The 27,109-nt window shown below is 36.2% G+C and overlaps 1 protein-coding gene across 4 annotated transcripts in view; it reads left to right on the top strand.

The window, feature by feature from the left end:
* Positions 1-27,109, top strand: part of PCSK5 (proprotein convertase subtilisin/kexin type 5) — a 458,607-nt gene that overhangs the window by 213,718 nt on the left and 217,780 nt on the right. For all 4 annotated transcript variants that reach the window (XM_066257063.1, XM_066257062.1, XM_066257065.1 and 1 more), the window contains exon 10: positions 23,748-23,851. In XM_066257063.1, the coding sequence (XP_066113160.1) occupies positions 23,748-23,851 (104 nt within the window). The remainder of the gene's footprint in view (positions 1-23,747; positions 23,852-27,109) is intronic.

The raw sequence follows: 27,109 nt of genomic DNA, 5'->3' as shown, positions 1-27,109 counted from the left end.
GCAAATTTCTCCTACAATAACTGACCTTGTTTGGCTGTGGTCCCCAGTGGTTTATTTAACTAATCTTTAGAAAATACTTTTCACTGAAATCATGATTGCTAAAAATGACTGAGACAGTTTACAATATAAAAAAAAAAGAGAAAATAAAGAATTTGGATTTATTTACATTATAAGTTGCTCATGTTCTTTAAATAGGGTGTTAATAGCAAAATAACCTCCCCATAAGTTACTTAGAAAATCTACTTAGTATTAGGGGGTTTACAAGAGGTATGTAAAATTTAGTCTCTTGAGGTTTTGTGGATTTTATTTATTGCCAGGAAGGTTTTGTTCTTGATAGTGTCTATGGTAACACCCCACATACGATCAACATAATTTTTCTCACTAGAAATAAGAGAAGTTGACATTTTTCAGGGTCCATTATAGTTTCACCCATCGTTCTGCTATGTAATTACTTTAATCAAAGCATATTTCAGTACATGTCTACAAAATGACTTCTACGGCTTTATGAAATATTACTACTTTTACATGTGAAGATTCTCAGGAATATTCCTAAGCTCTGTAAGGAACTCAGTTAAAATTCATACCTATTTTAATACCAAGTGATCTTGGGTTTAGTTTTGAGTCAGTCTTGCCTATACCCACATTGTCTTAACTTGTAATTTTTTTAAATCTAGGACACTTTTGTGTCATTTGTTCAGAAGAACATAATTGTTCCTAGTTACATTAGAATCTAGTTTTTGTTTTTAGCTGGTTCCAGCATTTCTGTCTTTTCAACAATTTTTAATCACAATGCAATATTTCATCAGTATGAGAGAAAAGTAAATGAGAGAAATATAAGTAACAGATTGAAAAGCATGCCATTTCCCTAGCACATAAGATTTGTTCAGCCTAACATCAACAAGTCAGTTATGGCATTTGATGTATCATATTCTCCAAGCAACAAATTCGCAGTGAAATAAACTGATTTGTGGAATAAAACATGAAACACACACAAAAAAAGACTGTGTTCAGATGATTGGATTATCTCGTGCCATCTTGGGTTAAGTTCTCATTTCCCTATTCATGATGATTCTGAATCGTATTACCTAAGACATTCCCATGTATAAGATGCACCTTAATTTTGGGGCCTGAAATTTGAAAAAAAATGTATTACATAAAGTTATTGAACTTAAGTTTTATTCATCATAAAATTCATACAACTCATCACTGTCAGAACTCCCATCTGTTTAGCTTGTCCTCATCTGTGTCTGATGATGAATTACTGTCTTCATATATTGCCTTGTCCTCAGTTCCATCTATGACATTTGAAATGTCACAACAACTGTATAAGACGCACCCAGTTCTTAGACCACAAATTTTTTGGAAAAGGGTGTGTCTTATACATGGGGAAATATGGTAAGTAAGATGAAGTAAACTTTTATATTCTTTGCCTTTGTTGACTAAGATGAAGTAAAATTTTATATTCTTTGCATAACCCAGAAAAAACCATACACCTGTGAAGTCTAGTAGTGTCATTCTAACCAATAAAGTTCATAACACATGGCTGCGACATCTGGTGTATGAAACAAAAAAGATTCCTCTTGCCATTGGCCGCACATTGAGTGTGGGAATAGTGCTTAATAGTGCCAAATGGTAAAGGAGAAAATAAAATGATGAAATATACCAAACAGCAGTCAGCTTTCATTGAATGCTTACTCTATACCAAATACTGAGCTGAGTACTTTCATCAGTTGTCTCATTTAATCTTCAAAGTAGAACTATAATGTAGTCATCACCATATTCCAGATGTGGAAAGTGAGGCTTAGAATTTTGCACAGGTAGTAAATTATAGATCTGGAAGTTGAAGCAATGTGACATCAGAGCCCACCATCACACCACATCACCTTTCTCTTTTAAGAGCTATAGAAAGTCATAGTTGATTATAGAAAGTCATGGTGCTATAAAATATCAGGGCCATAAGGATGGAGAAGGGTGACAAAACTTTGAACAGAAATGATTTAGGAAGTTTTGACAGAAGAAGAGGGATTTAATCTATATTTTGAAAATTCTTTTTTTATCTTTTGTTGCATATGAGTCATACAGAACCTTGTTGAAAAGTGCAGATCCCAAAGCCCTCAAAATAATTTGAGAATTTAATTGCAAGTGGTCCATAGATCACAATTAGAAACCCCCTACACAATAAGCTGTCTTGAGAGTGGGTATGCTGTAATAGCCCCAGCATCAAGAACAATAGCACATAGTAGGCAATCACATATTTATACAATAAAGGAATGAATAAATGGAGAGAGGAACTTTTTCTGTAGTTATTCAAAAGTATGGGTAGATAGCCATTCAGGAAGATGTAGTTTGTAGTTAGTGGAATATAATGCTAAGAAGTTAGTCTTAACTCTTAATCTTGATTGATTCATTCAAATATTTATTGAATCATGCTTGTTGCCATCATTTTTTTATTTTGAAATAGACTTATCACATCTGAAATTGAAATCTTTAGCATCATGGTTCTGATGTAATTCAGTCTATCTCTGCCACTGTGCTTAGATTAGAATACATTTATGAGCAAAACATGCTTGTTTCATGCCACAGGTAGCAGGAATGGTTGTGCAGGTTGAGCAGAAATGTATGTATGCTCTGAACCTAGTTCCAACAGAGCATACATTCCAGTTAAGGGAAGCATAGATTAACTATAATGATACCTGAAGTTAGATGCTATGAAAGAAAAGAAATAATAAAACAAAAGGTAATAGTTGTGATAGAAAGTGATGGTGGGGTAGGGTAGAAAAGGGTGAATAATGCAAATAAGACAAACATAAGGCTATCATTAATGACAGTGGGCATTTTTGCTAAAACTGAAGTCATAGTTAAGTGAACCAAGTTATATTTGGTTTTTGTATGGTTTTACTGAGTTATTGTTTGATCACAGCATTACTCAAGTTTCACCTTTTTTCATCCAATAAGTTCTTGCAATCCTGGCCAAGCCTTAGGTAATAGCCAAATGAAAAGGAGGGAAGCTTGAATGATCCATATTTCTTTTTATTCCTATAACAAATGTAGGAGCATGCCCGTCTATGATTGAAAACTGGTTGGGTATCACTTCAAAGATGGGAATTGTTCATCCTGTCAGAAAGAATACAATAAAAATCTTATTTTTCTATCTTTAGTGGGTACTCTAGTTTCTATGAAAAACTCAGTACACAACCAAGGAATGCTGGGAGGAGGAAAGAGAATAGAGTGAAATTTAAGATAGGCTCCTAGAAGTGTCTGCCGATTATTTTGCTATTGAAAACTTTTACAGCCGACTTGAAAGGATTCTATAAAGAGCTTCCTGAGGAGTGCATGATAGAGGAGTGATCATATTAGTCACGTTGAATTCTGATGCATTGCTCTGAATTTAGGTGCTATTGGATTTGACATCTAATAGCCTCATTTTCTATAGAACATGTAGTCAATTTTATAATTTTTATTGTGCCAGAACTCCCAATTACTTTGTGATAACTTACCTGGAATATAAAATAATTGTTTTCAGTTTGTCTGGGAAATCAGCATTGGAAGGTTGCCCAGAGACCATCTGGTCTATAGAGGTGCTATTGAGAGAGAGTGTTCAGGGTTCACCAGGCAAAGAATAATAATGGTAAGGTAATGTAAGTTATTTTTTTAAGTGAAAGTACATTTTGTAGGTTTTCTTTTTATTTTAAAGCAACTTATTTTAAAATTGTGTACTATTTTAGTATAAAATTTCCTGAATTGTATGAAATGATACTGTCCTTATATGCCCAAATTAAGGTTACCAATTTTTCTTCCATTGATATCCAAATCAAAAAAGAACGTGCTAGTCTTTGAAATTCTGAAGTTTAAGATCCTTTTTCATTCTAGTGGTACTTCCACCTTAGTTTCATTCACTAACTTCTCAGAAGCAAGTAAATATTTAACACTGGGATATCCTGGGAAGAGCCATCTCATAACAATATTGTCAGCAGTAGAACCATTTTAAAAACTAGATTATTACCACTAAAATAATATATATTCTTTGTAGAAAGGAATATAAATCACACAGAAATATATAAACAAAAATCAAAAGCCTACATATGTAGTCAACTTTCAGCAGCTGTTTTATGCTTGAATTGTACAACAACTTCTAATACTATGACGCCTTATCCAAATATTTTTAACATGTGCCATGTATTTATTGTGAAAATCGTTTCTACTTTATTATCTTCAATCTGCCTGTTGCTTTTCCTTCAGATCCTGTTGTTTCCTTTGTCATTCTTCCTCTACTAGTTTTTGTCATCCTTTTCAACCAAAAAAGGCTATATTCAACCTGCAGCCAAGGAAGATTAGATTAAGGAACCTTTCAGGTCTCTGTTGGTGTGGTCTCTGTTCAGTTGTTAGAAATTGGGTGTTGAGAAATTCCTGAATTATAAGAACTAATATTCAAATTGAATTTCAGAAATGTGTTTCAAAGTTACTCAGAAGGATATGAATCCTCTACAAATCACCTATCAATCATTCATATTATTAATACTTTTCTTATCGGTATATAAATACTATATTACTTAGTCCTTGGCCAAAATATTTCATCAATTTATCATTTGCTTTCAACCTTTCTTCATATTGTTTTGACATAGAGAACTTTCTTCTTTATTTTTATTTATTTATTTATTTATTTATTTATTTATTTATTTATTTATTTGTATTTTTCTGAAGTGAGAAGCAGGGAGGCAGAGACAGAGGCCTGCATTCTCTCGACCAGGATCCACCCAGCACTCCCACCTGGGGGCGATGCTCTGCCCATCTGGGTGTTGCTCTATTGCAGCTGGAGCCATTCTAGCACCTGAGGCGGAGGCCATGGAGCCATCCTCAGCATCCGGGCCAAATTTGCTCCAGTGAAGCCTTGGCTGCAGGAGGGGAAGAGAGAGATAGAGAGAAAGGAGAGGGGAAAGGGTGGAGAAGCAGATGGGCACTTCTCCTGTGTGCCCTGGCCGGGAATTGAATCCCAGACTTCCACACACTGGGCTGATCCTCCACTACTGAGCCAACGGGCCAGGGCTGCCTTCATTTTTAATTATAATTTAGTTAACTATGTCTGTTCTTGATAAATTCATTAGTTAGTCATACCTCATCTTTTGGTACCTACTGAAGAATTCTGTGTATGCTGATGAAAACTATGTATGCTTTTTCCCTAAAATAAGCCCAAATTTTGCTGTACCACAGAGTAATCTGTGCCCTCCATTGGGTTAGGAACACTTAGGTTCAAAAGTCCTTTCCTAACTCAAAAATCTGTTAATTACAACGAACATTTTCACCTACTTTTTCTCCTTTCATTTTTCAACGTTAGTGTCTAAACAATAAAATTTTATTTTGGTGACCAGTGTGAGGATCTAAACTGTATTTTTATAAAAGTTTCATTTGCCCAATGTCATTTGTTAAGTAACTGACTTCCTCTAAAAACTGTTGGCATTCTTTAAGTTGTTGCATTTATGGTCTTGTTTAGAGTTTCTGTACAATTATTCTGTCAATTCCTTTGACATTACAGTGTCACTCCATTTTCTAAACATTTTTTGAAACAATTTTGCTTATTTATTTTTCCAGATAAAATTTAGAAACATTTTACTATGTTCCAAAAATAATCCAGGAACAATTTATGACAATTGTATGAATCTTGACTTTTTTAAACAGTTGTTTTCCTTCAAGAAAATCTGTTTCTGGCCTAATGAAATTTTAGGCATATCTTTAGTTCTATACTTTTGGTTTTAGTTTTGTTTTGTTATGTTTTGGGGGTTTTTGTGTGTTTTTTTGGAATAGAAAATATCTGTTTTGCTATTACCATTATGGCTTTAACAGGTTATTGTGTAGTTACACCAGAGCTATTGTTTTTGTATGTTTTCTTATCTCTAGCTGCTTTAATTCACATTATGCTAGAACTCATTGCCTTGTTTGTTTTTTGGAATATGTACATGGAACCTGACAATAATAATATCTGTTTATTTGAGTATTTTTTGTGTTTGTTCTTATTGGAAGGTGGTACAAACTGGACCTTATAAATTCAGGTTTTGGAGTCAGGCAGACTTTAATTTAAATCCTGCCTCTATGCCTTTACTCTCTGGGTAGCCTTGAACAAATGAAAATTATGTTTTTTAATCATGATGAGCTTCAGTTCCTTCATCTGAATCAGTCCAAAATCTGAATACAGTCCAGAATCACCAGACTGTTGCTTGTATTAAATGACTTTAGATATATGGAATATGTTAAAGTAAATTATTATTTCTATTATATTAGCCAATGATTCAAAACCTAAATATTAAGAATGAGAGTTAAGCTTTCATGCCTAGGTCCAGATTTTCTCACGATTCTTTTTTAATCTTTTGCTTCACTTTTTATCAATGTTTGTTTTTCTTTATTGAACCTATGAAGCATTTTTGGTTTTATAAAGGTGTTTGGAATGTGTTTTTGGTATTTTCTCAGTATCAATTGAGATTAATAAATAGTTTATCATAATATAATTGTTGATACAATTTTATTAGCATAATAGATTTCTTATTCTCTGTTTATATTCATGAATTAATTTCTCTAATATGCTATTGGTTTAGTTTTAGAAAACTTTATTTCTGCCTTTGTGTTTATTTTCCTTAGTAAGATTTTGTGTGTGTGTGAGAGAGAGAGACAGACAGACAGGAAGGGAGAGAGATGAGAAGCATCAATTCATAGTTGCATCGCTTTAGTTTGCATTGATTGCTTCACGTACATGCCTTGATCGGTGGCCTCCAGCCAAACCAGAGAACCCTTATTCAAGCTAGTGACCCTGTGGTCAAGCTGGTGAGCCTGCACTCAGTATGGATGAGCCCATGCTCAAGTTGGGGACCTCGGGGTTTTGAACCTGGGACCTCAGTGTTGCAGGTCAGCACTCCATCCACTGCACCACCACCAGTCAGGCTTTCTTAGAAAGATTTTTGTTTCTTTATTGAAGTGTGTGTGTGTGTGTGTGTGTGTGTGTGTGTATGTGTGTGTGTGTGTGTTCTATATTATTGTTACAGCAGGTAGCTAACATCAACTATATACTTATGACGGATGAACAGCATCTTTTAAATTTTCTTTACGGTTTATTTCATTTATTCCTCATGTATGAGGTAGCACAGATAGGAAATGAAGAGTCAGGCTTTCTAACCCAGATTGTTTTGACCTTGAAATTGGCCTCTATCTTGGCCAGTTTTTGGTATTAAGTGATGTTAATGTCACAAATAAATTGTGAAATTTTTCAACTTCTCTTTTCTCTGGAGTCACTTGAGATCACTTTCTTTGTAAGTCTGAAGGAAACCATCTGACCCTCAAACCTTTTTGAGAGATAATTTTTGATAAATTTTTTAATTTTAATTTATATTCTCCAGAACCATGTCCATTTTATAAGATTTTTAGATTTATTGGCCAATTATTATATGTAGTTATATATTTAACTATAATATATAATTATATAATATAGATTAGATATAGATTCCCTAATACTATAAAAATTCCTGTATTGGTTTTTATGATTCCCTTAATATTTAGAATTTATTTCGTTGGTGTTCTTCTTTCTATTTTCTTTATTAAGTGTGTGTATATTTTAGGGTTTTTTCCCCCAAAAGGCCACTTCTTGGATTTACTGTATTATTAGTAATGATGTTTTCTCATTTGTCCTTTCTCTTTTTATCTCATTAAAATCCTCCCTGTTTTCTTTAGGATAACTCTTTGTTCTTTTAAGACTCTCGTTGGTTGAATAATGGTTCTTTTTTCCTTTTACATTACTATAGTTGTTTAAAGATGTATATTTACCTCTGAACACACTTTTGGCTGTGTTTATTTTCTAATGATGTTTTGGCTTCCTGTCACACTGATAGAGTGAGAGTTGAGAATAGTACTTTTAAGTGTTTAACAAACTTTATTGAGATTTATTATTGACTTATATTTCCATTGCATAGTCATCAGATAGTACGGTCAGATCGTCAGCTACACTGGTCATTTGTGAGATCTGTTTTCCCTAGGGCAATTGATGAGATTTCCTTTTGACCCAATATACCTTCAACTTCTCTTTCAAAACTCTTGATCCATGAATTTTTTTAGAAAAAATTACTCTTTGTGAGGGATATAATATTACATCTATTGTGTAAACAAATCCTCTGTATTCTTTCTGAAATAAATGGATTGAACTCCCTGAACACCAGTGAGGACCCATCAGGTACTTCTTTTTTCATGAAGTCCTGATCTGTACATTTTGATGCACAACTTTATGCAGTTAGATATTTATAGGCAGCATCTTGTTGGCTTCTTTGTCCTTTATAGCGGTTTTTTGTCTCCAATGGTATGATGTTTGGAACTGATTTGCCATTCATGCTTTTTTGTTGTGTCATGGGAAAGTCTATCACACTTTAATCTTTAGTTTATGTATTTCATGTAAAAAGTTGATTTTTAAATAATTTTGATAACATTTTTTTCTTCTTTTCCAAGTAAGAGGAGAGAGATAGACAGACTTCTGTCTGCACCCATGCTGAGATCCACTTGGTGACACCCTTCGGGGGCTGATGCTTTGCCCATTTGAGGCCACACTCACAGCTAAGCTGTTTTTAGCACCTGAGGTGGAGGCTCCGCAGAGCCATCCTCAGCTCCTGGGGCCCATGCTCTCAAACCAATTGAGCCATGGAAATTCAGGAGGAAAAAAGTGAGAGAGAGAAGGGGGAGAGGTGGAGAAGCAGATGATCACTTCTGTGTGCCCTGACTAGAATTAGAACCTGGAACATTCACATGCCAGGTTGATGCTCTACCACTGGGCAAACTGGCCAATGCAATTTTAATAACTTTAAAATGTTCATTTTTAAAATAAAGGTGATATTTTAAAATAAATATATCTTATAATAAAGGAGTTCTCTCCTTGAGTTAATTTATTTACCATTCCTTTTCTTTTTCTTTCTTTTTTTTTGTTCTTTTCTGAAGAGTGGTATAAAATCAATTATTAAATCATAACTATGCTTAATCTGTTTTTGAGCCATTGGTAGGTTGTATGTAACAACTATACATTCTAGAGTTTTTAACTTACTTATTTGTTCATGCATTGAAATATATCTTTAATTATTTGCTTTACTTTGTTTTTCAGAGTGTGTGTTTGTAGAGAGGTAGATTAGTATACTTTCTCAGTCCTGCAGATGTGTGTGTCTCATGAAGGACAAGGAGCTTCGTATAAAACACCTGGGTTCCTTTCTTTCAGTAGCTTAAACTATTCTTTCCTTGTCAACTAAAATGAGCTTTGCAGAGGAAGTCTTAAGACAGAAATCGTGTTTTGTTTTGTTTGGTTTTTTAATCTTAAAAATCAGCTTTTAGAATATATATTTTTAATTATTTATTTATTTATTCATTTTAGAGGAGAGAGAGAGGGAGAGGGAGAGGGAGAGGGAGAGAGAGAGAGAGAGAGAGAGAGAGAGAGAGAGAGAAGTAGGGGAGGAGCAGAAAGCATCAACTCCCATATGTGCCTTGATTGGCAAGCCCAGGGTTTCGAACCGGCGACCTCAGCAGTCCAGGTCGACGCTTTATCCACTGTGCCACCACAGGTCAGGCAAGAAGCATCAATTTTTTGCTGCAGCACCCTAGTTGTTCATTGATTACTACTGATTACTCTCCCACATGTGCCCTGACCAGGGGACCATAGCAGACCGAGTGACCCCCTGTTCAAACCAGCGACCCCGGGCTCAAGCTGGTGAGCCTTGCTCAGACCAGATGAGCCCGTGCTCAAGCTGGTGACCCCAGGGTTTTGAACCTGGGTCCTCCGCATCTCAGTCCGATTCTCTATCCACTGTGCCACTGCCTGGTCAGGCTATTTTCTTTGTATTTATAATAAAAAATATATATATTTAAGGATGAGTCTAGGCAATACCACTCTTAATATTTCCTGAAACATATTGAGTTCTTTCAGCCTACCTTAGACATTTTTAATAAATGGTCATTTCAATTACTACCAAAATCTACCATGAGAGATCATTAAATGCTTTGTGCTTTGATGGTCCTTATTTTGGTAATGAAAGTAATAATAGTTCCTGTCTCACAAGATTGTCATGAGAAATAAATGAAATAATGAGGCGCTGGCTGGTTGGCTCAGTGGTAGAGTGTCAGCCCAGCATATGGATGACCCAGGTTCGATTCCCAGTCAAGGCACACAGGAGAAGTGACCATCTGCTTCTCCACCCCTTCTACTCCTCTTCCTTCTCCTCCTCCTCCTCCTCCTCCTCCTCCTCTTCCTCCTCTTTCTTCTTCTTCTTCTTCTATTCTCTCTCTCTCTCTCTTTCTCTCTCTCTCTCTCCCTCTCTCTCTCTCTCTTTCTCTCTCTCTCTCCTCATACAGCCATGGCTCAATTGGAGCAAGTTGGCCTCAGGTGCTGAGGATAGCTCATGGCCTCTGCCTCATGCACTAAAAAAAGATGACTTGGTTTGCCATTCATGCATTTTTGAGCAACAAAGCAATGGCCCCAAATGGGAAGAGCATCGCCCCCTAGTTGATCCTGGTTGGGGTGCATATGGGAATCTGTCTCTCTGCCCCCCCATGAAAATTTAAATAAATAAATAAATAAATAAATAAATAAATAAATAAATGGAATAATGAATATAGAGTACTTTAACAGTATGCCTGGTATACAATGAGCACTCAATAAATGCTATCAAATACGCTGAACTTCTGGAGATATATCTTTTAGGCATTATATTTAATAGCAAGAAGGTATGGCTGGTGCAACAGGAAATCCACAGGTCAAGATGTTGGTTCAGAAGTTCAAGTCTTTCAATGCCAGCATTCATGATATTCTGTTTATCTCTTCTTGATTACTGCAGCTCCAGCCATCATATCCACATTCAAGTAACAGGAAGAGGGAAAGAATAAAGGAGGATTAGGAAATGCCTAAAGCAGTAAAGCAGAGGCTTTCTCAGAAATGTCCAGAATTTTTTATTAGAACTCTTTTTTTTTTTTTTTTTTTACAGGGACAGAGAGAGAGTCAGAGAATGGAATAGATAGGGATAGACAGACAGGAACGGAGAGAGATGAGAAGCATCAATCATCAGTTTTTCGTTGAGACACCTTAGTTGTTCATTGATTGCTTTCTCATATGTGCCTTGACCGTGGGCCTTCAGCAGACCGAGTAACCCCTTGCTCAAGCCAGCGACCTTGGGTCCAAGCTGGTGAGGTTTTTGCTCAAGCTAGATGAGCCCGCGCTCAAGCTGGTGACCTCAGGGTCTCGAACCTGGGTCCTCCCGCATCCCAGTCAAACGTTCTACCCACTGTGCCACCGCCTTATTAGGCATTAGAACTCTTGTTGTACCACTCCCTATCAGAGAGTCTCAGAAACATGATTTTGGCATCCCAACATATAGGGTAAAAAAGACAATAAAAAAGAGTGTTCCAATTTACCCCCTATTTTCTGCAATAGTTTCTGGGATTTGAGACTCTGAAAATGGACAGCAGAGATATAAAAGAAGTATTTGTCTGGTAGAGAATTATGTGCCTGCTTCTTTAGCCCAGGAATATCTTGGATCTTTAATTCAAGAGATAGGGAAACAGAGGAGGAATAATATTTTTGTGGAGGAGGAATAATATAATATTTCTCCCCTTTGCTTTCCTTCAAGTGACAAGCCAGCTTTGTTTTCTTAATATAAAATATGGCACAGAAATAATTTTTCTCATTCCAGTCACTTCAGCCATTGAGTTATTTGAAATAACTCCAAAGTTTTTGTAATAGATGTCTGTTAATCTTTTCCTCTGTGAGTGTGTGTGGTATGCAATTTTTTAAAATATTTTTCTTACTATTGATGTCTAATTAGGAAGACTATTGGAAGTTGACATAAAATAAACCAGGAGTTTCTAAAATAGAATAATGGCTATTTAAAAGTCTAGAATCCAAAATGCTTAGTGATTTTCATTAAAAAGTTTAAAGTGGAACATTGAAAATCCTTGTTTCAAGATATGCTTTGATAAATATGTAGAAAAACATTATCCAGGGTTATAAAACTAAGTCGCAGGTCACAATTCAAGTCTTACTCACAATTTACACCATTCTCATGTGATTAGAGACTACATTTATTATTATTTTGAGAATCAATTTAAATTAGAAATAAAAATAATAGCAGAGACAATGTCTTTTTAGTTCTTTGTATTTAACTATAAAAAAAGAAAAATGTTGTAAAGTAATTTAGAATAATAACAGGGATGCAACCAACTATCTTTATTGCCTATCCAAGGGTCAACTGCTGATTTTTGAGGTGAGAACTGTGCAAAACCCTGAACTGTGTTTAAAAGTTTCAAAAACATTTTGATCTGCAGTTCAATGAAGTGAATAAGCATGCTCAAAGTCTTCATTCTAATACTTGGTGCTAAGGCATTCTGCTATTCAACCAAAGAACATGTCACCATTTTCTACATCACCTCAGTGAACAGCCATCAAAAGGGAAGATCTCCCACTAATAGAGAGGATTTGTTATAATGGGTACAGTTTCTCCCTCAGCCAGTCGGCTTTCTGCCTACGCCATTGGCTTGTTAAATCCAATATTTTGGACACATCCTTAGTAGCATTATTACTAATTTACTATGCAAAAATGTACAAAGGTGTTGAAAATACTATTTTGTTCATCTGTTCCAGAAGCTAAAAAGCATACTATAAAATTTGGGAGCATAGAAGAAAGCTTAATTAAATGGGGATTCATTAAAAGCTGATGGTATAAATTCAGGAAATGGTCCTTCTGAATTCTGGGATAATAGGTTGTTCATTTCAATACATCATAATGACTGTTGTCTTTTGGAGCCTATCATGTGTCTGGCACTTTATATTCATTACCTGAAATTCTTGCTACTGTCCTATAGAGTAAGTCTTCATATTTCAGCTGAGAAAACCAAGTCCCGGGTAGGTTTGATAAATTGTCCAGGGTTACAGAACTATTAGGTGGCAGGTCATGATTCAGGTCTTTTTTACTCTAATGCACAATTTGCACCATTCTCATGTGATTAGAGACTATATTTATTATTGTTTTGAGAGAAAATTTAAATTAGAAATAGGAATAATGAGGGAGACAATGTCTTCTTGCATGCCCAGGTCAGTGAGCTTAGAACTGGATATCTATTCATGCCAAATGCTAGACAGCCTGCAAAGAATAGCAGAAAAGGGAAAGTGATCAGTGTCTTCCAGCTCCTTTCCCACTTGAGTTTCTTACTGCCTAACTGGGATCAGTATAGGGAGGAAGCTCTCATACTATCACATTTTGTCTACCTCAAAAGATGGCAAAGCTTGCAAGGGGAAATGAGGGTCAGGTTTAGATTCCAGGTTGTGTGTTTCATAACGAGAGAGAAGCCTGGCCTTGGCCAGTTAGCTCAGTTGGTAAGAGTGTTGTCTTGATACACCAAGGTTGCAGGTTCAATCCCTGGTCAGGACACATACAAGAATCAATGAATGAATGCATAAGTAAGTGAAACAACAAATCAATGTTTCTCTTTCTCTCAAATAAATTAAAAGAGAGAGGGTAGCATGGCCATAATTTAGAGTATCAGAGTAATAGTGTTGGAGGGAGTTGACTGTACAGAATAGCTAGTGGAAACATTCATTATTGTGAATTGATTTCAGTGCATGTGATCTCAAGTTAGTGTACCCCTGTCTGACCACTCATCACATTTTATCCCACAAATGTTTATGTAGCAACGCATTTCAAGGAATAATTCTTGAGCTTGCAAACAAAATATCACTTGTTTGTAAGGCTGCTAAAACTCAATTAATGTTAAGTATAAGGACAAATGCTATAGATAAGCCAGAATTTATAAAGGAAATTTGTAAATTAGAGGCTATTTTCTCTTATGTGTGTTTAGAAGCCAAATTTCTGTACCGTTGGTTTATACTGAATTCAGGGACTTGGTGAATGGATTCACAAGAGTGTAATAAAAATTTGATGTGGGTGGTTGCAAACCAATTTTCTCTTTTATCTTTTCTGCTTTGGCCCTGGTGGTGTGGATGGGTCTTAAGTAGGTATCCAAGTGATACCATACAAGTCACGTTTCTAAATCTGCAGATGTTTTGAACTGTTTTTTTATTACTTGTTCCTATTTCTATTTTATGTAATCTTAAGAAACATAAACAGATATTTAAAAAGCTGGTTTTATCTTGGATATAATAGTAAGTTAGAATTTTGGATGATTGCTGATCATGTAATTTTACCATAGGTATGGTCTACGTAATTGTTCATCATTGCATTAAATGAAGTCTCTCTTGTATTCAAAGATTGCCCTGTTTAGGAAACGGTTTTCATTATTGGGATTTGCTGCCACTCCTTTTGTTGATATATTCTCTTTCTGTATTAAGATATGTTTGTGTTGTCCTTTTTCTCAGTTTCCCCTTTTCTCAGTTGCCCCTTAAATGCTTAGGTTGATAAATCCAGCTGGAGGGGTGAGGGGAAGGTTAGTTCTTTTTTTCCTTTTAAAAAATGCAGGTGAGTCAATCACTCAAGATTCAGAATCGGTCCTTGTTGGTTTTAAGGACCACCAAGTACAGACTTACTTCCAAGACTCTCACATGGGAAGAATTACATGGGGGAAACTCTTGGGGAGTAAAAATTTTTTTTTTAATTTATGGTAAATGCTAGCAGTAGTACTTAGAAACCCAACAAAAAGCATTAAGCAAATATCTCTCTTGGGATATGTCCTATTTCTTCTAAACCTACTGTTAGGCCCATGAAATACTGTGAACTAATCAGAACAAAAATGTAATGCAAACACCAGGTAGTGATAGTGTCATCAATTACCCTGTTTTTGCAGCTGGAAACTAGAAGTGTTTGGGACGAGGTTCAGTCAAGGTTCCCTGACTGGAGAAGAGTTCTCTAACCAGGCTACAAACCACAGCAGAGTGTGAGCATGTCAGGCAAGGTGGCAGGTTCATAACCAGAATGTTAGGAAATAATGGAATAATGTTATGACATGGTATAACTATAACATATTATATTGTAAAAATAACATGATTTTTCCAACTTTGATATCTTTCTCCTCACCTTTGATGGAGTGTGCTCATGGTAGGCTTTTGGAACCTTAAAGCGAAGTTCAGACTCAAGGATCTCCTGGATTCTATGGAGAGCAAAAATTAGCCAACTGAGTTGAGAGAGAGAGAGTACACAAATTGTGTGACCTTGAAAACATGATGTTCTACACTTGGCTTCCTGATCCAGTCCATCTGACAAGCCACTGTGTGTATGCCTTTTTCACCTTTTTGGGGTCCCTCTGGAGATTATGTTAAATAGTGATGGATAGCATATGTTCTGCAACCAAATATAGCCTGTTTGAACTCTAGCACTATCACTTACTTCCTGTATAAGCTTGAGTTACTGTGTGTAACTCAAAGCCTCAGTTTTGTCATCTATGAAATGGGAATAAAAATTTTACCTAAAACATACAATTTTTCAGATTAAAAAATGGTAATACACATACAACATGCAGTACCTGACCCTGGCAAGGTGTTGACTAAATGTTGGTTATTAGTACAAGGTCATGAAAGGATGCAAATTTCCTAACAGGAAAAGATTACATATACAGGACTTTCCAGAAAATTATGTATATTTTATTGCCTTGAAAGGTTACATCTTGTAGGCATTTATAAATGTTATTTTTAGTGTTTATTGCTATTCAAGGTTCATTGCCCTAATTCCAAGAAGAAGCCTGAGGGATGAGTGGTCTAACTGCTAGTGGCTTATTATGGGGCAGTGGTCACCAGACTCAGGGTTGAGAGACACTGTTCTTTTTCTTCATGGTGATTAGACTTTCAGCCTCTAGTTTATTGCTTGCCCCAATGCTACTGGTACGCAGTTTTCTTGTTCATGGAGGGGAAGGGGATCTTGGTTTTAGAGGCTAGTGAAGAATGGGTCCAGGGTATTTGGCAGAAGGAAGTTTTGGGGGGTCCTACACTACCGTCGTAAACTGCAGAGTTCCTAGCACTTCTCTGCTTTCATCTGCTTTCACATTGTATGGGGTTTACCAGATGTCTGATAGTTTTACTTCTTCACTTGCACATCATCCCTGTGAGCATAAATACAGATAGATCGTCAAACATGAAGCAGACTCCTTCACGAATAAAAGTTCCTTCAGGATACTAGCAGATGCACTGGCCTTTGCATTAGTTACTTTTTCACAGGTAGAAATACCAATGATTCCAAAAACACTGGTTTTCCATATTACTTTCCTTACTTTATTTTGGTGGGATTCAGGAAATTTTGAAATTAAATCATTTCTGAATTTTGTTATCAAATGTCAAAGTAGAATTATCTGAATGCCGGCATGGTTCCCTATATGGTTCCAATTTCCCGAAGCTAATTTCTTCCCTCTAATTACAAGCATTCCTAGAAGAACTAGTTTTTGCAAGTCAGCATGAGAGCAAGTAACATATTTCTTCAGGCTGAGTTGAATGCAGAAGGCTTCCGAAACCTGCCTGAATAGAACTGCTTAAGGTACAAAATTAATGTTCCTTGTTACTGTTACTAGTATTATATTTTTAGTGCTAACGTTCCCAAAAGTGAAAACCTTGCACTTCATATTTCTGATGAATCCTGTCTTGGTGTGTAGGGTAACATGGGAAACTTATTTCTCTTCTTTTTTCCCCTAAAGGGTAAGATTTAAAATATGGAAGTTGTAACTGTATGTTAAATGGTATTTTAAAATCACTAGGTTGATTTAGACATATTTATTAAATCCTACTACACTTTTAGATATCTTGCCATTTGCTCATGAAAAAATACAAACATTTTTGTGGATTCTGCTTTACCATAAATAAGTGGCTGGAATGTTTTTCCAAACTGAGCTTTTGTTGTTGCTTTTGCCCCTGATCCAATAGCTACACTGGAAAAGGATGAGATTGGCATCACATTTCGGGCAGAACTAGAACATCTGATGTTGAGATTAACATTCAGAAGTACCCTTGCCTCATCTCCTAATTTTTGTCGCAGTTGTGCATTGAGTCTACTGAATTATTATGTGGATTCTGTATTTGTCAGCAGCAGGGGCAAATTATGCTATTTGTGTGAGAAGCAAAACTTCCCTGCTTCCTGGGACCTATCACTCAACCTCCCTCCCTTTCTTCTGAGTTCTGTGCCTTATCAGGCTCTGAATTGGTTTATAACGAGTATTATATTAAAATAAAAATGGTTATGTTTGCATTGTTCTGATATTTTAAAAATTCATGTGGTTGGGTTTTAATTTCCTTACTATTAAGTTCTTTTGTTAATACAGCCTTACAAAATAGTCTAGAGCCAATCTTGCCCCTTCTAAAGACTTTGAAAATGACAAAAATAACAGTCCTTTCATTTTTAATAGAGGTCATAACAGATAGGTATCAGAACTCTGTAGTATTTTTCTCATCTCTTTAATTTCCAAGCCACCATCAGAGTTGTGGTTCATAATTTAGTCAGATATTGTACAAAATGTTTCTTGTGCCTTATTTGTTTTACAAGTTTTAAATTTTATTTAGAAAATTAACTAACATGGTGACATTGATCAATAAGAGTACATAGGTTTCAGGTAGACATCTCTATAGCATTTGAACTGTTGATTATGTTATATATCCATCACCCAAAGTCAAATTATTTTCTGTCACCTTATATTTGTCCCTCTTTACACCCTTCCCCCACTGCTTCTCCCCCATGCTATCTATCCCTTTCCCCCTGATAACCACTTCACTTTTTTTTTGTATCTGTATTGATTAGAGACATTGGTCTGTAGCTTTCTTTTTTGTGTTTTCCTTGCCAGGTTTTGTTATCAGGGTTATGTTAGCCTTGTAAAATGTATTGGGGAGTATTGTTTTTTACTTCTATTTTTTGGAAGACTTTGAGATGGATAGATATCAAATCTTCTTTGAATGTTTGTTAGAATTCACTAATGTAGCCATCTGGTCCTGAACTTTTGTTTTGGGGGAAATTTTTGATAGTTATTTCTATTTCCTCCCTGCTTATAGGTCTATTTACATTTTCCACATCTTCGTGATTCAGTCTAGGAAGATTGTATTGTTCTAGGAATTTATCCATTTCCTCTAGGTTGTTGAATTTGGTGGCATATAGTCTTTCATAATATTCTACTATGATCCTTTGTATATCTTTGACATCTGTAGTAATTTCTCCTCTTTCATTTTGGATTTTGTTCATATGAGTCCTTTCTCTTTTTTCCTTAGTGAGTGTAGCCAGTGGTTTGTTGATTTTATTGATCTTTTCAAAGAACCAGTCCTTTGTTGTATTAATTTTTTTCTCTTTCATTTAGTTTTGCTCTAATTTTTACTATTTCCTTTCTTCTGCTGACTTTGGGTTGCCTTTGTTCTTCTTTTACTAGTTCCTTAATTTAAGATGTGATGTCAGGTTGTTTACTTGGGATCTCTCTTGTTTCTTGACATAAGCCTGTAATAATATAAACCAGTGGTAGTCAACCTGGTCCCTGCCACCCACTAGTGGGTGTTTCAGCTTTCATGGTGGGCGGTTACAGAGCAACCAAAGTATAAATAAAAAGAGAGCTTTAACTATAGTAAGTTGTTTTATAAAGATTTATTCTGCCAAACAGCGAAAATCTGACATAAAGTACTTGGTAAGTAATTATTATTATATGCTTTAACTTGCTGTAATTCTGCTTTATAAATTTTATAAAGAAAAGTTACTTCCCTACTTTATAAATCACCATTACTATGGAACCAGTGGGTGGTTAGAAAATTTTACTACTAACAGAGATACAAAAGTGGGTGGTAGGTATAAAAAGGTTGACTGTCCCTGATATAAACTTTCCTCTTATTACTGTTTTCACTGCATCCCAGAAATTATTATATGTTGTGTTGTCATTTTCATTTGTCTGTATATATCTTTCAATCTCTGCTTTTATTTCTTGTTTGACACAGTCATTTTTTAGAAGTATGTTGTTTAATTTCCACATTTTTGTAGTTTCTTTACTTCCTTTTTACAGTTAAACTCTAATTTCAAAGCCTTACCTTTTGATCAAAAAATATGCTTGGTATAATTTCAATGTTCCTGAATTTGTTGATGTTACTTTTGTGGTCCAAATATGGTTTATCCTTTAGAGTGTTCCATGAACACTGGAGAACAATGTATAATCTGATATTTTGGGATGAAATATTCTATAAATGTCTATTATATCCATTTGGTCCAGAGTGTCGTTTAAGGCCAATAGTTCTTTATTGATTTTCTGTTTGGATGATCTATCTAAAGCCATCAGTGGTGTGTTGAAATCTCCAAGTATGGTATGATTGTGTTTTTGTCTGCATCTATTTTTTTTTTGAATATTTTTTTTAATTTTTTATTTATTTATTCATTTTAGAAAGGAGAGAGAGAAAGAGAGAGAGGAGAGAGACAGAGAGAGAAGGGAGGGAGGAGCAGGAAGCATCAACTCCCATATGTGCCTTGACCAGGCAAGCCCAGGGTTTCGAACCGGCGACCTCAGCATTTCCAGGTCGATGTTTTATCCACTACGCCACCACAGGTCAGGCAGCATCTATTTTTGATCAGTTAGATGTCTTATATATTTTGATGCTTACCTGGTTCAGTGCATATATATTCATAAGTGTTATGTCTTCTTGATACAGTGTCCTCTTTATCATGAAATGTCCATCTTTGTCTCTGGTTACTTTTGTTATCTTGAAGTCAGCATTGTCAGATATAAGTATGGCTACACCTGCTTTTCTTTGGATATTATTTGCTTGGAGAATTGTTTTCCAACCTTTCACTTTGAATCTACTTTTGTCCTTAAAGCTTAGATGTCTGTCTTGAAGGCAGCATATGGTTGGGTTTTGCTTTTTTATCCAATCTGCTATTCTGTGCCTCTTTTTTGGTAAATTCAGTCCATTTACATTTAGGGTAATTATTGACACAATGATTTCCTATAGCTATTTTATGTTTTGTTTTCTGGTAGTTCTGTCTTGTTTAATTCTTCTCTTTTTTGTTTCTGTCAGTTGTTTTTGTTTGGTGATATTCCATACAGCTTTCCCCTGTTTCTTCCTTTTTTAAGCTGTGTTTCAGTAGTGGCTTTTTTATGGATGGTTACTATTAGGTTATTAAGAGAAAAATGTTCATATGTACAAGTCCTTTGTCTTATGAGTGCTTCAGCACTCCATCCTCCTTTGCTACTGCAAATATTTTATCATCTCCCCTTTTATGTTATTATTGCTACAGAAAATCCTTGTTTTTATTGTGACCTTGTTGGAGATTTTACTTATAGTTTTGATTTGTTTTGTTCTTTGTGTCTGGTCAAATAACCCCCTAGAGTATGTCCTGCAGTGGGAGTTTTCTGGTGATCAATTCCCTCAGCTTCTGTGCGTCTGTAAAAGTTTTTATTTCTCCTTCATATTTGAAGGATAACTTTAATGGATATAGTATTCTTGGCTGGTAGTTTCTCTCTTTCAGCATTTGAATTTTGGGGTCCACTATCTTCTGGCTTATAGAGTTTCTGCTGAGAAGTCTGATGATAACCTAATGGGCTTTCCTTTATAAGCTTTGTTCTTCTTTAACCTAGCTGCCTTGAGGATTCTCTCTTTGTCATTGATTCTTGACAATTTTATTTTGATGTACCTTGAAGTAGGTCTGTTTCAGTTGTGGTAACTCAGCATTCTGTTTGCTTCTTAAATTTGAGGCTCTAATTCTTTCCATTGGCTTGGGAGGTTTTCATAATTATTTGTTTGAATAGGCTCTCCATTCCTTTCTCCCTCTCTTCTTCTTCCAGTATACCCATTATTCTTACATTGCTCTTTCTGGTAGAGTCAAATCATTCTTGTAGAGTGCTATCATTCTTTTAAATTCATGAGTCTCTCTCCTCTTCTCTCTGCAGCATCTCTAGTTGCCTGTTTTTGATGTCCCTGATTCTTTCCTCAATTTGGCTTGTTCTATTAGCTAAACTTGCTACCTCAGTCTTCAATTCATGTATTGAGTTCTTCATCTCTGTTTTAAAATTTCAATCTCCTTGGTGAGGTATTCATTTTATTCATTAATTTGTTTTCTGAGCTAATTAAATTGCCTGTTGGTGTCTTCTTACATCTTGTTGAGTATTTTCAGAACTTCAATTTTGAATTCTCTATCATTCAACTCTAAGGTTTGAGATTTTTTACTGGATATTTTTCACTTTCTTTCTGAACTACATCTCTGTCTAGTGTAGCCATGTTATTTTATTTCTTCTTCCTTGATGGCATTTGAGAGTGGTATTGTTAAGAACCCTAACCAACAAAACAACTAAAGACTGAAAAATAAAAAATACAATAAAAAATGTAAAAGTTAAAAAAATTATGACAAGAAGAAAGCAAACAAAAAAGTCTAAAATAAAACACCCATAAAAAATAAGAATAAAATATAAATATATAAAAATTAAAGTAAATGAAATTCAAAAGAAAAAAAGAATAAGAAGGATAAAAGGAGAGGAAGGAAGGAAAAATAAATTTTGGTTTTGAGAGGTTTCTTCCAGTAGGTGTAGCTGTATTACAAGTTTTAGCTCTGTGAAGTTCCTGTCCTTTACTGAGATGTTGCTGTTGCAATGATGTAGATGGTCCTGCAGTCATGTTGGTGGGTGGGGTGGGGTGTGAGAGCTTTATGGCTTTAGTTTTACAGTTTTTCAGCACTAGCAATGGTGATCTCAGGCTTTCGGGCACTCCTCTCCATGTGTGAACAGGCCTTGGGCCCCAACATGGAGCACCTCTGTTCTTCAGGGGAGAGAGTGGCTCTAGAGAGCTAGCTGTGGGGTTTGTCCCTGCTACTCTCAGCACTGTGAGATGAGGGAATTGGGACCTAGAAGGCTGGGGGGCTGCACTTTAGTTTTCTCTGTCTCTGCCAAGTTGCAGGCTGCAAGCAGACCATGGGAACACTGGCTGTAACCCCGTGCACTGGCTTGTTTGGTTTATCTCCCCCTCTTCCCTTCTATCTCACCACCACCCCTGGCAGAAAGAGACCCAGTCACTCCGAATTTCCCTCTTTGTACCTCTCAGACAAAATTCAGAAAACCCAAGCTTCCCTCCTCCCTGCAGTCCAGCAAAGAAAAAGAAAACCCAATCACTCCAGGTTTGTCTCCTCTCTTTTCCAAAGCCCACCACGAATTCATTTTATTTTCCACCCCCATTTTAACCTGTCCCACCTTTAGTCCATTTGGTGCATGGCTCTTTCAGGTGCACCTGTGAGCCCAACTGGGGTTTCTTCACTGCATTATAGTTGTTCAACTTGTGAAAATTTTAAAGAGGGAGATCAGGAGTATCTCTCATGCCGCCAATACTCTGACATCATCTCTCATGGCTTATTATGCACCAGGAACTAGGTTAAGTAGTTGGCATTACTTTGATTGTGAGTAAGATGAAGTAAAGTAGATATTAGCACCCACATTTAAGTAAGGAGACATTGAGAAGTCAATTTCACATAGTTAGAAAATGAAGGAGTCAGGATCTGATCATCAAGCTCCCACTCATTAGGCTAACACCCACAAAAACATGTACGGGGTGATCCTGATGGGGAAAATGTGGTATAAAGTGAAGCATTGAAAACTAGGTATCATTGAATTATTGGGGGGTCACTAAGTAAATTTTATCATTGTCTAACCACTTTTCTACACACCTGAAACTAGTATAAAACATTGAATGTCAACTGTGATTGAAAGAGTAAGTACGTGAAAATAAAATTAGCTACCATTAAGATATCAGCCTCTCCTGCTGCCTGGGAGATGCCAGTGTCTGTCTGTACACACATGAAGGAAGGTTGTGAGTCATTTTCTTCCATTCCCCAAATGTTCTGACCTATCCTTTGCAAATATCCTTCTAAAATGAAGGACAAGAAAGAAAATAAATGCACAAGTTGAATGGTAATTGTCGTATTTCCTAGTTAAGTAAAAAATTGTCACACCTCACATTCAAGAGTAAACTGAGTAAGTGTCCTGATTATAATATCATGCCTGCACTGAGTCTTATGCTTTCCAGTATGTACACATTCTTTGGAAATGAACAGAAGTCTGTCTGTGTACATGGATTTGTTCTCTGTGTGTATAAATTAGCATTGCAGTTCTCCAATGACAGTATCTTCTCTTCGATAGTTTCTTTGTACTCTTCAGGGCTAACTAACAGCCACAAGAAATTAGATACCCAATAATTTAATATTATAGCTACTTATTGCAAATGCACAATAATCCCATCACTCTCTGTGCTTTGGAACCCAGTCTTGGGCCCTGTATATATTCTCTTTTTTTAAGAAACTGAAAGTGAGGATTTGGTTTTAGTTGATAATTTTTCCATATTCCACATGTACACGCAGAGTGTTGAACACTGCAATGTTCTTTGTTAAATTACAAAATCAATTGCCTGGCTATACATCTGAATGAGGCATGTTCCAGAGGTCTTCAGCCTTGACTTTAGCTTATTGTAATTTTTCGATGATGAGGTAAGATTTTACACAAAGGACTATAGGGCCAGAATTGGGAGCCATTTTGTTGAGGAAACTGGGAATTCTCACCCTTCATAAAAACTAAATTATGCTGGCTAATCTTATGTTATCTATTAAATTTAAGGTTACATTTTCTGCCTTCCTCAGACTAATGTCACTTCTCTATGTTGAGAACAAGAGCGGCATTTGGCATTTGTTTATCCCCAACCCAAATTGCTGACCCTTTGTTTTTAGTACTTTGCCATTTTGCTTTCGCTTTTTAAATTTGCTTGTGACTCTGCTTCCCCCATCTTTTTTTTTTTTTTTTGGTACAATGATTCTTACCTTGTCTTTCCCCAGTCCGTTTCTGACCTGGAGAGACGTGCAGCATGTTATTGTCAGGACTTCCCGTGCAGGACATTTGAACGCTAATGACTGGAAAACCAATGCTGCTGGTTTTAAGGGTGAGAACTTCTTTCATATTCTGTCACAGGCAAAATATTTTTATTTTTCCCCCCCATTTTAAATGGAGAGCAGGAAATAGAACCCTTTCAAAAGAAACTTTCAGTTTAGTGCTGCCACATGAAGAGCTTATTCTTTTAATAAATAAAAGGCAGATTCTTTTTTAAAAAATATTAAACAATACATATAAGGCAGAGATGTCCTTGGCTTCCCAATCATATGTCAATTTTTTAAAAGGTAACCCACTTCCAAGTGTTATGACCTATGGGGCTCCTCATTAGTTTATTTGCTATCATTGATTATCTGAGTGCTGTTTGTAACAATGTATTTAAAAACTCCTCACCTTCTACAGTTATTTACCTTCACTTAAATAATAATTGGTATATTTTGTTTTTACTCAAGTATTTTACTGTTAGGCTAAGTTGCTAGGCTATGCTTTCTATACATTTTAGTTTTGTTTTTGATTTGTTTTTCAGCTTCCACAAACAAAAATAGGCATACTTCTAAGACATTACTTTATATAAACTAAAAGTTCTTATAAAGCTTTATAATATGCAGTCTTTATGAAATTGTGCATAATGTATAATATTGCAGACTGTTTTTCCCCTGACTGATAGAGATTATAGTTTCCTCAAACTGTCTTTCTCTAATGGTAGCTGTTTTTGTTTGTTGTCATTCATAACATGTTATAATAAAAAGAAAATAATTAGATAAAGCAGATGTCCTCAAGTTTAGCATATTGACTCAGGTTTCGGATGACCTAAATTTTTTTTTTTTTCCTTCATTTTTTCATTTTTCTGAAGCTGGAAACGGGGAGAGACAGTCAGACAGACTCCCGCATGCGCCCGACCGGGATCCACCTGGCACGCCCACCAGGGGCGACGCTCTGCCCCCCAGGGGGCGATGCTCTGCCCATCCTGGCGTCGCCATATTGCGACCAGAGCCACTCTAGCGCCTGAGGTAGAGGCCACAGAGCCATCCCCAGCGCCCGGGCCATCTCTGCCCCAATGGAGCCTTGGCTGCGGGAGGGGAAGAGAGAGACAGAGAGGAAAGCGCAGCGGAGGGGTGGAGAAGCAAATGGGCGCTTCTCCTGTGTGCCCTGGCCGGGAATCGAACCCGGGTCCTCCGCACGCTAGGCCGACGCTCTACCGCTGAGCCAACCGGCCAGGGCGGATGACCTAAATTTTAATTCATTAATTTAAGTTACAACAAAGATTACTTTTTGTCATACCTGCAGACTTAAATTTACCCCCAAATAGTCTTAGTATTATTACATATATACCCTTATGGATGAAAAACATCTCATAACATAGAAAATATCTACTTTAAAATTGAGCTTCTAGTCTTCAAATTGTTAGTTACATGCTGAATAACCCTGGGAAATTCATTTAATTTTTCTGGGCCTAACTTGCCCAACTGAAACATTTTAGAAGCTGACTGATAATATCTACATATGATATCTTACATATGATTTTAATATTTCCTTAGTGAATTATACCTAATGTATGCAAATATATATGATTGAAATGTAAAGTGTAATTTTAAAAATTATTTGCAAATAGCTTATTATAGTCTCATGCTTAGCCAGAACCTACAAATATACCAGAAAACCAGAGCCATATAAAATAGTTCTTAACATTTTCACTGAAGATTTCCCTCCATTTTTAGAATAAGAATATCCCTATGCTTTTGTGTATTGTCAAGTACCTTTCCATGCTTATAAATGATATAATGCAGCAGTTTCAATGAGCTTTTAATCTAAAAAGTTGTATCTGTTAGGATCACACTTTCTGAAGCCCAAATCAGGACACTTGATTCCAAAATGACAGTTGTTATGTGTGACATCAAGAATACTTAAAAATTTCTATTGTTCTAGAAATTCAAGATGTGCTTTGCCATATGTATGTTTCATTTTGATTGGCTTCCACATGCTCCCAGCTCTTACTATATAAAATCCATGAGGCTAGAGGATGGGATGGGGTGAGGGTTTGTAATAAGAGACCAAAACATAACCTTGGCTGGTTCAACACTGCAATGAACTTCTTAGCAGAAGGTTCACAGACTAAGTACATTGACCTCCATGAAGCTGAGGAATCAACTTTAGCCCAAATAAAAAGTCTTAGTTTTACTGATTCCTTTTTGGCAACTAGGAAAGAGCAAATGGTTCTAATAAAAAACGCAACTCTTTTGAAAACTTATGTTGGTTTTGGAAAGGGGGAAACAGAGGATTTAGACTAAATCACCAGATCCAAACCTGATTCTGAAGGGGGCTGTACACTACTTCTGGCAAGGAGGAAAGAGCATTTTACTATTGCACGTGGCAATATTTAGTATAATATTTCACTCTTCTCTGAGATTGCTGCCAAGAGTAACAATTAAAGTTCGCTTTTTCATAGATGAATTACCCTGAACGGTCTGGACTCCCAGTGGAATTGTTTTGTAATTTTGTTGATGGCAAGCCCCATATTTCATCTAAACATGATCATAATAAGAATTTTTTTTTTAAAAAGGAGTTATTTTTTTTTCCTACTCTAAGCATTACCATTCCCTCCCTAGTGTCCCACAAATAAAAGTGATTAAGGCAGAGGCTAGCAGTAGAAGTGATGTGCATTGGGGAAGGAGAGAATGCAGGTCACTAGGACTGGAGAAAGATGGGCTGACTTTTTATGAAATAAGAACTGAACGAACCCAAAAAAATAGCTAATTCTTGGAAGAGGCTCATGCAATGAGAGCTCAGTGAGGGCTCATATTTTAAACTAGGTCAGCCGGCTTTTGCAGGCCTCCTTTAGCAGGAACACATGGCCAAACATTTCTCCTTAGAAGAAAACGGTTGCCTCCAAACAGAAGCGTGTGGCCGTGGGTGCTCTCTCTCTTCCCACGCAGCTGTCCTAATGCTGAGTGGGATGTGTGCATGAAATAGATTTGAAAACACCTGTGCTGCCGGGGCTTGCTTTTATGCCCTAATGTTGAGCAGTTTAACTTGTTTGAAGAATGTTTTATATTATATTTTTTTAATTATTTGAATAATTTCACAAATTGCTTGGTAGGTGCTCTGCTGCAATGAGTATGTCAGTATCAACCTCAGATTTTCATCCTCACCAGGTAAAGCAGAAGCAGCTCAGTGTAGCTACCATTTTGGTTTGGGGGTCTCACCATCAGTTGACTTGAGAGTCTTACTTATCACTGATAACTTTAGAGAAGGTAACACCCTAATGAATAAACTCTCACCAAACACTGCCAAGTCCATTTCACACAGAGTT

Source organism: Saccopteryx bilineata, chromosome 2 (assembly GCF_036850765.1).
Source record: "Saccopteryx bilineata isolate mSacBil1 chromosome 2, mSacBil1_pri_phased_curated, whole genome shotgun sequence".
In the NCBI taxonomy this organism is placed as follows: domain Eukaryota; kingdom Metazoa; phylum Chordata; class Mammalia; order Chiroptera; family Emballonuridae; genus Saccopteryx; species Saccopteryx bilineata.
This window is presented reverse-complemented; position numbering and strand designations above follow the sequence as displayed.